The 16,805-nt window shown below is 33.8% G+C and overlaps 1 protein-coding gene across 1 annotated transcript; it reads left to right on the forward strand.

Annotated features, from left to right (window-relative positions):
* The first annotated feature begins 585 nt into the window (after window positions 1-585).
* On the forward strand, window positions 586-1,848 carry LOC145675423 (glutamate receptor ionotropic, delta-2-like). Its single transcript, XM_081745830.1, has one exon. The coding sequence runs from the start codon at window positions 586-588 to the stop codon at window positions 1,846-1,848; it is 1,263 nt and encodes a 420-aa protein (XP_081601956.1).
* Window positions 1,849-16,805: the final 14,957 nt, after the last annotated feature.

The following is a 16,805-nucleotide window of genomic DNA, read 5'->3' on the forward strand; positions in this document are numbered from 1 at the left end:
TTGTTTCATTCTAGGGTGATGAAGTTCAAGTGGCTTCTTCTGTTTCCTGTAGGATATTACCACGCAGTTGTAAGCATGGCTTTGCTTCCAGCTCCGTCTATCTGCCAAATGAATGAAACTGCAATGGAAATTATTATGACTATTGTAGAACGATTCTTCACCACTGAGTATTCATGTATGACTATTATTAAAGGTAACTGCGATGCTGCATCCTGTATATCAGATTTCGTAATCAGATCTACTACCAGAACGTCATTTCTAAATGTTGATATAAATATATCAAATAATCACTCCCTGTCTCAGTTCTTCTGCAACCGATATATTGTGATAGAGAAAAGTGTCCAAAATCTTCAGCGAGTTTTCAGCTCATACATAAGTATCTCAGGATTACCATATTTTGTAATTGTTCCTTGCTACGAAATGAACAAAATGGAAACTATGTTTAACCTAAAAATAATTCAATTGTTTCCTAATGTGATATTGTTGAAGAAAAGTTTGCACGACTCTATTAGAAATTACCTAATTTTGACTCACTACTATGGTCTTAATTCTACTTTTGAGACACTTGATATCTGGGATGGAAATATGTTTGTTAAAAACGCTGACCTTTTCCCAGATAAATTATGTGATATGAATGGTAAAGAATTCATCGTTACAAGTTCTCCGTTTGCCCCTTATACCATTTTCTATGAAGCTTCTGAAACGGGTGAACTTGAGATGATAAAAGAGCCCCTTCCAGGAATACATAGGTTTGACAAAGTTACAGGAACAGAAGGGATTATTTTCGATGAACTCGGAAAAAGGTTAAACTTCACTTTTTGTTTCCTTTTGCCGGAAGACACCTGGGGTGATTATTTTGATAACGGAACTGCAACCGGAATGATAGCTGATGTGTTGTATCGTGTGGCAGATGTAGGAATTAGTGATTGTTGGTTACAATACGAAGCCAAGTTACTGGCTTCATCCATTTCCTTTTTGAAGCAATGTATCACAGTCATAGTTCCACGACCACGCCGATTGCCACGAGTTCTATCTGTGATTCATCCATTCTCGTCAGCTATCTGGTTGTGTGTATTCGCAACTATAATTCTGTCAGTGTTAGTACTAAATGTACTAGCTTTATCACTGAATGTAATAAAACTTGGTTTCGAATGCCGTTCTAGATACATGAACATCGAGAACTGTTTCCTTGATATTTTTAGGTTGTTCTTACAGGGAGTAATAGCTGATCCAGTAGACAATGTCCTGCGTGCGTTCCTCCTCTGGGTTATCATCACATTTATGCTAGTATCATACGCATATTGTAGTAATTTGGTATCCTATTTTACAGTGCCGATGTATGAAGACCCCATTAGAAACTTCAGACAGTTGTATGAAAGTGGAATGAATTGGCTGGCTTATGAAAATTACGTTCTGGATCTTTTAATAGAATCAAATTTTGAAGAGCATAATAGCTATTCCGAGAGATGTACGTACTTGAAACATGGAATCAATATGAAGGAAATGGCAGCGACAGGCAAGTACGCTCTTCACATAGAATATCAAGATCCAGGCATTGTCAGTGGGACTATTTACCTAGACAATGACATGTTGAAGGACTTTCGTCTCATGGAAGAATGTATCTACAACATTGACATCGTTTTTCTTTTCCAAAAAGGCTCTCCATTTATAGGAGCATTTAATAAGGTAATTCTCATATTCATAGAGTCTGGGATTCCTTCACTGTTGAATGAATATATGGTACATGACTTCGTTCAACACAATAAAACACAATTATTTCAGTCACCAACTGATGAAACGGATCTTAACGTCATTTCATTAGACGGTATACAAGGACCATTCATATAATTGTTTATGGGTCTGGTTCTATCTCTTGTAGTATTTGCTGCGGAAGTTTTGAAGCAAAAGTACGGAATAAGAAGAAATATTCTAAAGTTAATCACAATAACGACGTGCCTTTCTGTGTTCTTACAAAAGTGAAGCAACTCTCAGACAGAATAAGAAGAAATTGGAATGGATACAGATTGTAAGGATTAATTGCTTCGACTCAACTTGTACCATAATTACTTTCCGTAATATATATAGGATGGCCCGTAATAATGTATTTGATGTTTCAAAGACAGCGGTCAAGAAACTAGCAACATAACTTGAACGTAAAGACATTACTCTCGTAACTTTTCTTGCAAGAATTTTAATTTCTTTCTCTGTGACATGGTCCACCAATGCACAATATAATTGAATAATACCTGGAGACGAACAGCAACGTTGTCACAAGGAGCTTGACAAACCAGTACTAGTGTCCTGTGGAACTCCTGTAGTTCGGCCAAATCTCAATACACTTTGTCCTTTAAAAGACACCACAAGAAAAAGTTAGGTGGTTTCAAATCGGGAGATCCAGCTGCTGCGTAATTCTTTAATGTATAATACAAACGCACACACTGTTCCAAAGACAACCGTTCCACCATTCTGTCCAGTATACATTAACGGTTCTAAGTCCAGTGACACTTATCTCCACCCTTAGGCTACAGTGTTGCCATATCGAAATTTTTGTTCGGAATTACGAATATTACACTCAGTCAAACATCATACACATAATTATGTTCCACGCTGAATGCATATCGAGCCAATGAAATTTATGGGAGAAAACGGAACAATAGTCCAAAATAACTTAGTAGTTAACATAACTGTACCGATGGAAGACCAGGATATATATAAAAATGGCAATTTATAATACTAATACCTGAGAACTCCGTAAAGAAATAGATTTAAAAATCTTGTTATATTTAAGATGTAATAAAAGTATTTATGACCCATTGTATATATTTATAGTCTCTCTTAAGTGCAAAAAATTAAAAATTATCGAAAATTTTCTACTGTAAATGTTTCAACTGCAAGGGTAGGCTACTAGTTGTTGTGAACTAACGTTTGGCCCGCTTGCAATCAAATTGTCAGTATAGTTTCAAATCAGCAAATTGCCTGCACGGTTTATGTACACTTTCTTTTTAAAACAAAAACCCCACTTCCATTTCTGAGAGCAAAAATTTAAAAGTTTCACAAATTCAGAAACATAAGCATGAAAAAGAAGGTTGAGGTTAGATTTACATCGAAGTTGCAGAACCTGAGCGTGACTCAATGTCACGTGGTATTACCATGGGGGCAAAGATGAGGTGGAATAAAAACGTGCCCCGTGGGGCTTCTAACCTCCTTCGCTAGCTGACGCTCATTCAGTTAAGTTTCGGAACATACGTAAATAACTTTTTTATAAACAAAAATTGTGTGTGCAAAGTGAACTAATTACCTCGTGACATTACGTCACGACTGGCTTGTGCAACTTTGATGTAAATTTAATTACACCTGAAGGAAAAATTGCATGTGGCGATATGTATTATCGTTGTTTTAGTCAGGCAGAGGAAGTAGGGACATCTTTTAGCGTGAACTTATTGCTAAGTATTAGCGTGACTCTCAGATCGAATCGTTTCTTGATTCTTGTTATTATAAAAATATTTAGGTTGTTCTTTTATCACGACATGTTAGTGTTGTTGCGGTAGATTTGCATAGTTTACGGTTATAAAATACGTCCTGGAGAAAATATAGATTTCATCGGATGAAAAAATGTAATGAAATACACCTGTCAACTACAAAGGTATACCAACGAATGTATACGTTGAACTTTTATATGTTATATAGCACTATAACTGCACCTTACTAATGATGAAAAATGAAAATATAGTAACCACATATACGGTAAAACCACGTATCACAATAAAAAGATTAGAATGTAATTGATAGCATGTTGCATCTGATATATGATTATTTAATTTTAGCATATGAATCAATTAAAAATAATCCCTTGAATAATATTGATTTACTGTTTGTGATAACACAAAACAATTAAAAATCCCTTTTGTTCATCCATCTCAACTATGGATGTGCAGAAATATTTCAGTTACGCATCTGTCTCAGAAGATGTGTCAAAAGTAGAATGTAATGGACAGCTAAAAATGAGAAAATTCTTCCATGAGCATCATGAAGTGTTACGAGTCATTCATGAAGTAGAACGATAGCATTTATAAATATATTTGTTGATACGGACAATAGTACGTATCGTTTGATATCATTTTTCTTTATAGCCAGACCTGACTATACCTTTTAGGCCAGACATGCTCTCTAGACAATTCTGATATAATATGTAAAGAAACCATTAATAATGTGTGTATTTTGAATTATAAACAAGTAATTTTGTGAAAAATAAAATAGTAAATGCAGAAAATCTTCGGAAAATACATCAGTTTAAATATTTTTTTTTTATCTTGAAGGTTATTATTAAACATTTAGAGACTAAACTAAGTTTTGATTAGTTCCAGAAATTCTAATATAACGAACTTCGGGCTAATATATAGGCCTAGATGTTATCAGGGTTAGGTCATAAGATAGCTAAAACAATTGGTTTGGGTTGTCGACTGCCTTCTGTCATTTTCCAGATATTTTGTTCCTTTCACTTCTATACAACTAGAAGGAAAAGAGATCTACAAACTTTGAGAATTTATTATTATTATTATTATTATTATTATTATTATTATTATTATTATTATTATTATTATTATTATTATTATTATTATTATTATTATTATTATTATTATTATTATTATTATTAGGGGAATTCGTTGTACCTTTGAAACAATGTACCTTTGAACACTTGTGTTTTTCTCGAATTCAGAGCTATCTAGGTGAAGTGATTAAAATTCGTTTGAAAGAGTAAATGAAAAAAAGCACTACAAATGCGTTTGGCTGTTGTTGAATGAGTATTGTGCCGAGTAATGATCCTTTTAATTTTTTCACTCTCAAAACGAAGATTTTTTGTAGTTACCTTTTGAGTTTTGTGCTCTTCGGTTCTCGCAACTTGTGATATTTATTTGTCCAAACTTGGGGTAGAATCATTGGTGAATACATTAATATTTTTAGTTTTAACTTCTGTTCAATATTTAAGCTAGTGAAGAACTTCTTCTCGTAATGGTGACCCACTTGTACCTATGAACATTAATGCATCGTGTACCTTTGAACGATACATAATACTGTTTAAAGCTACACAATGTAAGTAGTTAAAACAATTTATATATTTTATATAGGTTAGGTTAGGATATAAAGTTATTAATCATGATTTTAAGTAGTTTCTAAATATTCGCTTATTGTATAACATATAAGGTTATGTTGTATATGCTCAACATTATTGTTCACAAGTTTATGTTAGAACTTCTCTTCAATTTTTAATTTAATTAATAAAATTTCAATTCTGGAGAACTTTTTACAGCTATACCTTTTATTGCAATTTATAACTAGTAAAGTTTGTGGTTTCTTTTTATATTATTGCCACGGAAACGTTGTAATTATCACTTTGTTCAAAGGTACAAGAGGGTCTGTTCAATGGTACATGACCATAATGTACCTGTTAACAAAACGGATATGTTCTTATTATATCCTATAAAAGCTACTGTAATTATGTAACACCTTTAAAAATCATCCTAGATGGCATTTCAAATATACGACAGAAATTGGAGAAAAAGTGCTGAATATTAGCACCAACATTTCTAAAACTCTAAAAGTGTTCATAGGTTTAACGCCTTCCCCTATTATTATTATTATTATTAATAATAATACTTTGTTACAATCTAAAAATCATCTTATGTAAATTCATGAAGAACAAAATCATGCTTATGGTTTTAGATATACTCATAATATTAGTATGTGTATAGTCGGTAAAGACAGGTATGTGGCCAATTTCATGTCAAAAGAGCAGTAAATAAGAACAATAAAAAGAAAATAAAACTTCTTTGTCAATTTAGCAACATTTTGTTTTACTCATTCTAATTTTCAATATTTATAATTCTTTTCCTATGAAATTTACTATAAATATACATTTCCCAATTATACACATAGTATCAGTATTAAAAGTTCCCTGCAAAATCATTATCAAATTATATTCTTACAAGAAGACAGTTATAGATATGCGACAATCATTTTGGACATGAGTGTACATAACGTCAAACAAAACTTAATGAAGAGGAGAAACTTCTGTTGACATGGATAATGTGCAATCGACTGTGGGTCATACGGAACAAGTTCTTGCAACACAATTTCGCTCGCATATACAGTATAATGAGAAAAGAATAGAAAATATGGTTAATTATTAACGTATAAAAAGATAGTTCAGCAGAATAGGCAAGGAGAAATGTAAGAGTCGGTATCAAGAAATAATACCCGCCATATAAAGAGCCTTGCATTTTTCTCGCACGTTAACAAGTTCAAGCCAAAATATGGGCAATATGTCGTATGAGATGTAAATAAAACCCAGACCACTCAAGAGTAAATTTTCTTCACATAACATTCAGGCAGAAAAGTATATGAGCTGCATAGCACAATCTGGAAAGGGTGCAAATATTAAAAAGCTGGGTTCATAATGTAGATATTTATAAAATGAAATGAAATTTTGAGTTTTACGTCCCACGGTTATGCCGGTTAGGCTAAAGGAGACGGTGATAATGAGTAATGAATGAAATGCTGGAATGAAGAAAGTGGGTGGAAACGGGAGAACGCCGAGAAAACCCACGCACACGGTGTTTGTCCACCACAAAGTTCACTTGGCGGGAGCAGGGTTTGAACCCGAGACCCCTAGCACCAGAGGTGAACGCTGTACCACTGAGCCACCGCGGCCCCTAGATATTTATAAAAGTCAGGTAAGAAAAGATATTTACTTTCCTTATTAACAAGGTAGCTGTGAAAGGTAGGGTTCAAACTTGAGCCTATCGGAGCGGTATGTCAAATTCTAAATGTAATACCAAGGACTTTTACCTCAGCGTTAACCCATAAGATGATGATTAATATTGATGACACACTGAACCAGGGGAAAGTAGTAGGCATATGTGTTATAATTTTGTGAAAAACTGTGGGGGCTGTGGGAATTTTGCTTGTTATTATTGTCTTAAAATGGTCATTCCACGTCAATTCAACCAGTTTGAGAAAAGTTTCCAGCTTATAGTCTCAGATTTGACTGAAATTTAGCACATCAATGCTACCATGTCTCGAACGCTCATGTACAAAGTATTAGGTTCCCTTGCGTATTAGTTCCAGAATTATAGCGTGCGAAAGAAGGTGGTGCGACCCGGAAAATACAACGTGCATTTAGAAATCAATCTTCAGAACCAACTTCAGTGCTTAATAACTGCGGAACTATGCCTCACAGCCCAATGAAATTTTTACCACCTAGAGACATCCAGTTACGAAATACACTCAATGTATCAAAACACCAACAACATGTTTTTGAGGGAAAATGAAAAGTGTCAAAATAAGGTGAAAAAATGTAACATGTTAAAAGATACATATTCTAGGTGCCCACTATGCCTAATATAATTCACTCAGGAAGGAGACATTAAGTTTTTCCAGTAAGTTTGATGTGGGCTAAACACACACATACACACAATACCTCATGTCCACGTCTTTCATACATTCTGAGTTACATACACATGAAAATACAAAACAATTAAAAAACCTACGGAAAAATGTGGATTTTTAAATTGCAGTAGCACAAAAGGGACATGTGCTATCCAAGTCAAATTTCGTACACTGTATAAGTAGAGCATGATGTAGTACGTCTTAAAATTTCAACATGTTATAGCAAGGCATTTGTGTACAACGAAAGTTGACAGAGATGTATTTGGTGACTTGACCATTGTTGAAGAACACAATTTCGAAAAAAGAAACATATATTAAACTCGTCTACTTCTTCTTATTCTTCCTCATTGTTTAATCACTAAGCAACAACATATAGGTAGAATAACACAACCTGTCATTAATGTTTAATGCACCTTAACTGTCAAAAACCCATCATTTGTGGTTAGAGCAGAAGTTTCCCCACGTTGTAACTACTGTACTTTGTACTTCGAGTTGCAAATTGCACTGACTTCCTGACACAGTTGTAGGAACTGGAACTGTTATAAGAATAAGTTCCAAGGATCCAACACACGTCTGTCAAACGTGGCCAGTGAAATGATCTTGCTGGTCTACTGGTGCCATGATGTTCACTAATACGTCACCTGTGTCTTCGCAGCACTATGCGACACATCCTAAGTAACATTTGTCATCTTAAATAGCAACAATATAGCAACTTGGTTGTATGTTGCCACGTTTGCTTCTGAATCCAGGGTCAGACACACTGTGAAGACACATGTTGTGCACGAAGCTATAATCATAACCGGACAGTCTGCTCATCTTGGCGTTATTAGAGTCCATCGGAGAAAAGCGATGATCGCTCCTTGTGCCTGCAATAGTTTTAACGTTTTCCAGTCTGTTTTTCAGCAACTCTTCGACAGATTTCATCTAATCTTTCGAAACATAAAATAATTGCATGCCGGTGATATTTTTCTGTACCCAGGTGAATAATTGAAGAGGTGTTAGAATATGGCTTTCTGTAAAGTGCTGCAGACCAGCTCACTAGCTCACGATTCCATGCTCTTAATGATAACACCAATACCGTCACAAACATTTTTACCATAACTTGTTGCAAGAAAAATCCATTCTGCGTGAATTTGAAATTCATGGTAATGCATGCAATAAATTTTTGAGATTTTTACAATTTTTGTACTAGTTAGCAGCCCCATCACTGAACTATTTTGCAGAATGTATGTGAGGCAGCTTGTTTTCAACATATGCCATGACAGTCCGGTGTGAGCATGAGCTGCAATGGCATCATGAATTAAGCAGTCACTAAAAACAAACAAGATTGTCTCTTAAGTAGACGAAATTATTAAACATTATCATTGCGGATTTAGGAAAAATCGATCAACTATCGACCAGGTACTTACCTTTCGCCAAAAATTCAAAACGCAATGGGACCATGGGATCACCTTGGTACACCAAAGTACGTCAATTATTTATTCATTTCAGAAAAGCCTACGAATCAGTTAGGAAAGAAATACACTTGAACACTCTTAGAGTAGTATTATACCCAGGCCCGTATTTATATATTGTGCGCCCCTGTGCTCTAAATAATTTGCCGCTCCTGCTCAAAAATTTCCGCTCCCGAAAAGGACCACTATTAGAGTTGAATTCATAGTTTTTGGGATCGTTGAGAAGAATAGTGATAGTTTTAATCCAATTCAACTTCAAAGTCACACTCCACTTTGCAGAGACGGGGAGAAATTTTAAAAGTATTGGAAAATGACAGACACTAGTGTTTAATTCATAGTTTTTGAGGTCGCTGAATTTAATGGTGCAGCGTTGTGAGCGGGAAGTGAATGGGGAAAATGGGTGAAGTCGCTCTCTTGAACTAAAATTGAAATCTTGTGTAATTTAGTAATTCAGCCAAAAAATATGTAAAATTAAAATAAATGAACTTATAGAATATTCTAACTTTAGATGGGTATTTTAGGGTTGACTAACTCATATCGGACTTCTGAAGACAAAACATCAAAGCAAATTAATGACCGTGTCTGTAGCGAAAACTCCCAGTCACGACCACTATTCAGTTTTATTGAAATAGGAAAAGAAAGAGTGAGAAGGAGGAAAGGAGGAAAAGAAGAAAGGTAGAGGAAGTTAGAGGAGAATAAATCATTGAATACATATGGGAATATGGTGAAGGAAACTCGAATAGTTATTAAGAGGTAATTCATATCCAACTGCTATTACTTGAGGATCAATGCGGAAGTGATCCGGAAGAGACACATGTTCCCTCATACGACCCTGATCTGGATCCAGGCAACTATGCAAGTGGGAGTTGCCCCGACCCAGCCCGGGTGACGAGAAAGTTTTACTAAATAGTTTATCTGTTATTTCCAAACGTTGCATAACCTTTATTCAGTATCTGAATTCCCGTATCGAAGATCAATCAAACATTTGAATCGACTAAAAAAAATTAAAGTCACTTATATATCTTCCACAAGTAGAAGTTTTGAGATTCCTGAAAGGACTATCGTTATTTTGGCTCATCCTTTTGTTTTGGCTTTCCTCATAGAGCCGATCTTGAGTACTTTTTAATTAGCTATCTTTTATAACCTCTGTCATGCATCAGTATATTATTACATATATATTACAGACACTATCAAAGTAAATCAATATTAAAGCTACCACTTAAAAAGTGAAATTTGTCATTCATCCACGCACACGCAAATACATACAGGACAGCGTATCGACATGAATAAAAATAATCTAATAGAAACCATCTAATTTCAATTTTTAAGCACTTATTACATCTATTTTAGAATTAGGCACAAGTTATTATGAACATGCAATAAACCAGGGCCGTGTCGTGGGGCGCGAACGGGGAGACGACCCCGGGCGCCGAAGTAAGGGGTGCGAAAATTTCGGGAGAAAAAGGAAAAAATTCTTGGAATATATGTATGGGGGCACCGTCGTATACTCTCGTCCCGGGCGCTGATTTTCCATGGCACAGCCCTGCAACAACATACATATTGACGTATCAATCTACATATGAAATCGAACAATAGCGTTTTGATGACATATATATATATTACAAGAAAGATGAAAAGAACATTTTATATTTGTATATCAATCAATCAATCAATCAATCAATCAATCAATCAATCAATCAATCAATCAATCTATCTATCTATCTATCTATCTATCTATCTATCTATCTATCTATCTATCTATCCATCTATCTATCTATCTATCTATCTATCTATGTATCCATCTATATCTTTATATATATATATATATATATATATATATATATATATATATATATATATATATATATATATATATATATATATATATTCACTTAAAATTTTGGAACATATAGTACGAATTAAAAAAAATAATATATTTATATTTATTAAGATCAAAGCGGAACGAAAAAAGAAGAGGAAAGAAAAAACGCCATATTAGGATTTTGAATGAGTCTTTTCTCATATATGAAAATTTCAAGTAAATTTACGAGTCCTGTCTCGTAACTAGAGATAAGCGCTAATATCACACTAAATATCAAAGCAACCAACCTTTCCTGGTGTCGAAACATTTCACTTAACTTTACTTTTGTTATACACACATGAAGTTAGTTTACTAATTGTAACCGATACATATCTTGTTTGTAGATATACTTAGTAGTACGTTTCTCCCACTTTTGGATAACAAGGACATGGTTTCGTCTCTACATCACGGCGACTAATTTATCTCTTTGGTCGTTTCGATTGATTTACTAGTTCCTTGACCAGATTTGAGTCACTATCGCCTTATATCATGAAACACTCACGTTTATCTGTAGATTCGCACAGCACAAAGGAAAAGGACTAAGAACGAGAATTTCTCAAGTCCAGAAAACTCTTCGTCGATGAGAGTACGATTTATCAAGGTAAAAATACTGGTTGAATTTCAGGATTTGTACAGGGGGATGGGATTAAAAGTAATTTTATAATAGGATTTCAGTTTACTAGTCTGATGATCGAGTTCGTAATCAATTGGGGTTACGTCGACCTGCCCGAAACCCATGCTACATGCAGTTAATATAGTGCAAATGTTATTAGTTCTTACATATGTTATTAGAGAATAAAACACAGATTGAAAAGAATATACAACAGGCGGCGGTATTTTTAACATTTACACTTCATATTTATCGGATATTTTGTGGTAACCAGGAACTGTTCGGGGTAAGGTACCAAGACCCTTTACACATATATTCATTTACTCAATTCAATGTTACACATTTTATTTCAATAGTACATTCACATTCAATATATATATTCATATCCATATCTCCACATATTTATATATTCATTAATTATTCAATCTCTCAAATTATTAACCCCTGACAAATCGAATTTTCAGGTTGCAACACTTTACAATTTGAATCCATATATATATATATATATATATATATATATATATATATATATACGGTATATATATATATATATATATATATATATATATATATATATATATACGGTATATATATATATATATATATATATATATATATAAATTCAAATAATTTCCAACGCATAAAGATAAAATCCATATTTCCAGGTATTCCGTTTAAAACAGCGGACATTCAAACTACGAGGCAGGCACGTAAACACAAAGAATATACATATAAGTGTAACTAAAGATATTAACAATACTTTTAGGCCCAAATAAGTAAAACAATCTTCAGATTCAGAATTACAGTGGAAACAAAAGAGGGATTAGATAATAACTTGATGAAAGATTCTAATTGGATAATGATAGAAAGCAAACACAAGTGACATTTAATTATAGATCGGACCATTGCTCGTTACCGCAATCCGTTAATATGGCGAAAACTATTTACTTTATATTTCACACCAATGAATACCTCTACGAATCGTGTCTTGCGACGTCTCAGCTGGTAATCTACTTTCAAAAGTTATATATTAAATAGTCGATATTTATAAAGTTCAAAACTTGGGGGGGTTAAAATTTAAAATAAAAACTTGAAGAAGAGAGTAGAGGAATAGATAGAGAAGAGAAAGAAACAACTGCGCCATAGAAATAATCTAGGATACAAAAACCACAAACATAAGTTGTCGAATTTCAACATACGACAAATCACAGCGAAATATACTTATACAGGTATATGCCGAAAAAAGTTGCCTACTCAAATGCGTGGCCCAAAATAAATGTCGCCAAACCCACAGTAAGTATGTTCCCTCAAGGAAATTTTCATAAAGGCAAAAGCTTTAGGGAAATTCCCCTCCTCGCTGTAATCCGACTGAGACCTTGGAGACTCCGGCACTAAAGGAAGGATAGTGTAGTCTGTAATTTGGAATATCTAAAATAATAAAAAAAATTATACGACCCCTCAGAAACTGAAAAGACGTTCGAGGAAAGTATGGAAAACTAGAGTAAAATCGATAAAATAGAAAAAATCCTAACAGTGACTTGCCAAGAAACAAAAAAACTTTAAAAAAATGATTTCGTACTAGTAAATTGTCCACCAAATCTTGCTAATAGGTACCAGTCCGCAAGGTTGCCAGCCATGATGCGTCAACTAATTTCAAACACTATATACTAAAAAAAAGAAGGGAAAATTCATGGACATTGGGGGTTTAGACGCCCTGGCACAGTATTACTAGAGCTTACAGTAATAGATTTACTAGATTATTTGATCCTATCCATTCTGTCACGTCTACAAACACTAATGAACTTCGCGTGGTCGGGAGACGTAGAAAAAAAATCGAAGTTGCCCGGTATTATCCTAAATGCAAGTTAAACTCATATATCTAAACTGTAATTCTAACGAACAGCTATTCTGTTATGTAATTTACTGTGAAGTATCCGGGATCATTTGTCATATGGCTATTAATGTATCGTCGGGCCGGTTGACTAATTAACAGGTGTATTTTCTTTAGTAGATTCGAGGCGCTAAGTGAAAAATACCATCCATCATTTTTCGTAACACACTACTCTCATATAAGATCTGACGTGAAAATTCATGCACTAAGGAATTTACTGTATATATATATATATATATATATATATATATATATATATATATATATATATATATATTATCAATACTTCATAGTAACAACCACTGGGCACATATACGTATGGGCGTCTTGGTATTTACTCATATTCATTACTATACACATTTATGTACTAATAATACAATCATTAATTAATTAATTATTTATTTATTTATTCAATTTTCCTTTTAGACACCCTATACTTCATCACTAAGCCCGAGACTGTTGAAAGCAGTCTACATTACTATATTAAAGCCAGCAACTGCGATAATCCATCAATTCGAACATGTACCAAATATAAATTTTAGTCGTAACAAACTATCGTATAATCCACTTCATGGCTTGAGAATTTCATTTTGTATGCAATGAAAGTTCAACGTAATAAATAATATGCAACTACATATCAGAAAAATGTCAACAATTCCATTGCTTGCAGGATGCAACGGATAAGAGGATTTTTAAATGCAGCCCGAAGATAGAAATAACATAATGTAGGCAAATTATAAGTTAAGTTGAAACGCGAAGATTATTATGATTAATATTTTTGTTACTAGGATATACAAACGATCGTGCTTTTCAGAAATGTTCAATTGCAAGTCAATTTGTCTAATTAGCTATTCGTATGGGACTAGGCTAATGTTTACTCGTTATTTTTTATAAAAGAAGGGTCATTTCCGTATAAACCAGATCATTAAGTATTTAGGTAACAGGACATTAGCAATCAATAATACTAAATTCGGACGCGGTGGTGCTAGTAATATGAAAACACCCTCTGCACAACTGAATAATCTTTGCACTACTTTGTTAATTATATGCCATGTACTATAAATTTACGGTACGAACTACTATGCAATTCCTCGCTATGGAGTAACGTACTTGTTGTGATGGACCAAAAAGATAAATGAACAAACAATAATACACTGTCCATCACTAAATATATCATAGTTCGCTCACACCTTACTCCTAAATTCACATACTCAACTCAACATAATAATGATTTGATAATCATATAATTTGATAATGATTTTGCAGGATACTTTTAATACGAATACTATGTATATAATCGGAAAATGTATATGTGTGGTAAATTTTCATAGGATAAGAATTATAAATACGAAAATTAGAATGAGTAAAACAAAATCTTGCTAAATGGACAAGAAACTTTTATTTTCGTTTTATTGTTCTTATTTACTGCTCTTTTGACATGAAATTTTCCACATACATATCGTTGCCGATTATAGACATACTAGCATTATAAGAAATACGGGGCGAATTCGTTATCAAATTATATTCGTACAACAAAATATTTATAGACATGCGACAATAATTTTGGACACGAGTGTACATTACATTCCACATACACAAGTAAGTAAATACTGATACAAATAACTATACATACTAATACATATATTGTCACACTACTCAACTATATATGAACCAAATAAGATTATCTAATTTTACCAATCGGCTCTATGAACTGAAAAAGGAAAACGAAATGATCAGGGCCAAATAGCCCTTCTGCAAACTAAATCATGTTGTCCAAGGTACTATTAACGTCACTGAAAGATATATCAACAATGCTAGATGTGAGGGTCCTTTTCCTGAAGGGAAAAGAACCCTAATGAAAAATAGTTTAACCCATTTTGGTTGGAAGCTTGATCAACTTAGGAGTAAATGAGAGCCCCTTTCTTTTGTTTACACTACCATAATGATAATCAACCTATCCACAAAGAAGCCTACGAATACCGCCATGTTAATACTAATAAAAGAAATCACATTTACTCCGTACACAAAACTATACTTGGACAGGCCTAGTGTAACCTTAAAACTGAATTCCGGGAGGCGTGAAAAGGAGATTTAAATGTTTAAATCACTGAAACTTCATTTAAAACTGAGAATCAACACACGGCGCTGCCAGTCCTGTTCATAACCATTAATATGCAGCAAAAATGGCGTCTTCTGAATGGGATTATATATCTTACTGTTTTTTACTGATTGACCGCTCAATTTTAACTATCTCAGGCTCCCTTTAGCTTCCAGTGAGTTTATTTGTAAAATGAAACTGATTTTTACCTTGTTTATGCTGCTTTTTCTTCTACATTTCCCAAAATTTGGAGGAAGAGCTGAGAATAGGTGTTGTGCTTGCTTTCGTTTCCGATTATGGAATAAGCATTCTCGCAATTCTTGATATGATAGCGTCAGAAAATAGTTCAATCAGAAAACAGTGGTTTGGCAGCAGAAAATTATAAAACGAATGCAAAATAGCAAAAACTGGTTAAAACCGGATCTTGATAGGATATGGGCATCTCAGAGGGACGATGGGGATCTAAATTCTTCTGCCAAAAAATCAGATTGGTGGATAATTACAAGAATTTCTGTCCATATACAGGGCCTATGTTCTCGTATCGGATTATCGTGATAATTTTGACGCCTATTTATCTGAAATGTCCATATACAGGATTCATAATAAAATAATGTATAAATAAAGATATTATTCCCCAGAATATGATTCCTACTAAATTATGCAAAGGTTCCACATTAATTTTGGTTTGGATAAGAACTAGTAAAGACACTACACGAATCAAAGTTATAATATGAAAAGTCACGTAGTACAGTGCATTGAAAAAGTATTGGACCCCTCCAAACAAAAATTTCATTCCCTGTACATTGCAACGGTATCAGTTTTCATAATGTTCAAGTTCATCCTCACTCTTTGGGATCGGGGCGGGAGAAGATGACTTTTTAAATATAACCAGATAAACTAGCTAATTAGTAACTACTTTAATTAAAGCAACTTAAACACAATGGGTATTAAGCAGAGTCGTTCTGACGTGTTATTCGTTCCATACTAAAGAATTCGACTAACCTATCTTTCCTGCAGTAGTGAGGCCTTAAGTAGGACGCTAATCTTACATCGAAACGAGTCTGTATAAGGCGGAATACTATTTTCTCGTGCTCGCACATGACTTTGCAGGTTGCTAGTTTTAAATATTACTTTATTGTGAATCTTTTAAAAAATTAAAATTTTGCCGCCCTGTAATCGAGTACAGAATAGCTCTTACCTAAATACGGGTCTGATTATACTAAAGAGGTAACAAGATTTAAAAAAATGGGTTGGTAGTGCCTTATTCTAGCTTGGTAACTCCGTTTCCTTAATAATAGTAAAATCTCAACAAATCGAAACATTTGTTAATTCTCGGTGTTAGTATGTGAATGATTATAGTTTGAGTGCAGGTTATATATAAGGTGTTAATGAATTATAGCGACAAACTGTAAGAGGCGATTCTTCACATCAAAATAAGACAGAAG

The sequence above is a fragment of the Thermobia domestica genome, chromosome 18 (genome assembly GCF_964235325.1).
Source record: "Thermobia domestica chromosome 18, izTheDome1.hap1.1, whole genome shotgun sequence".
In the NCBI taxonomy this organism is placed as follows: Eukaryota; Metazoa; Arthropoda; class Insecta; order Zygentoma; family Lepismatidae; genus Thermobia; species Thermobia domestica.

Coding starts and splice junctions, on each gene's coding strand:
- LOC145675423 (XM_081745830.1), top strand. CDS start 586: ATGTTTGTTAAAAACGCTGACCTTTTCCCAGATAAATTATGTGATATG.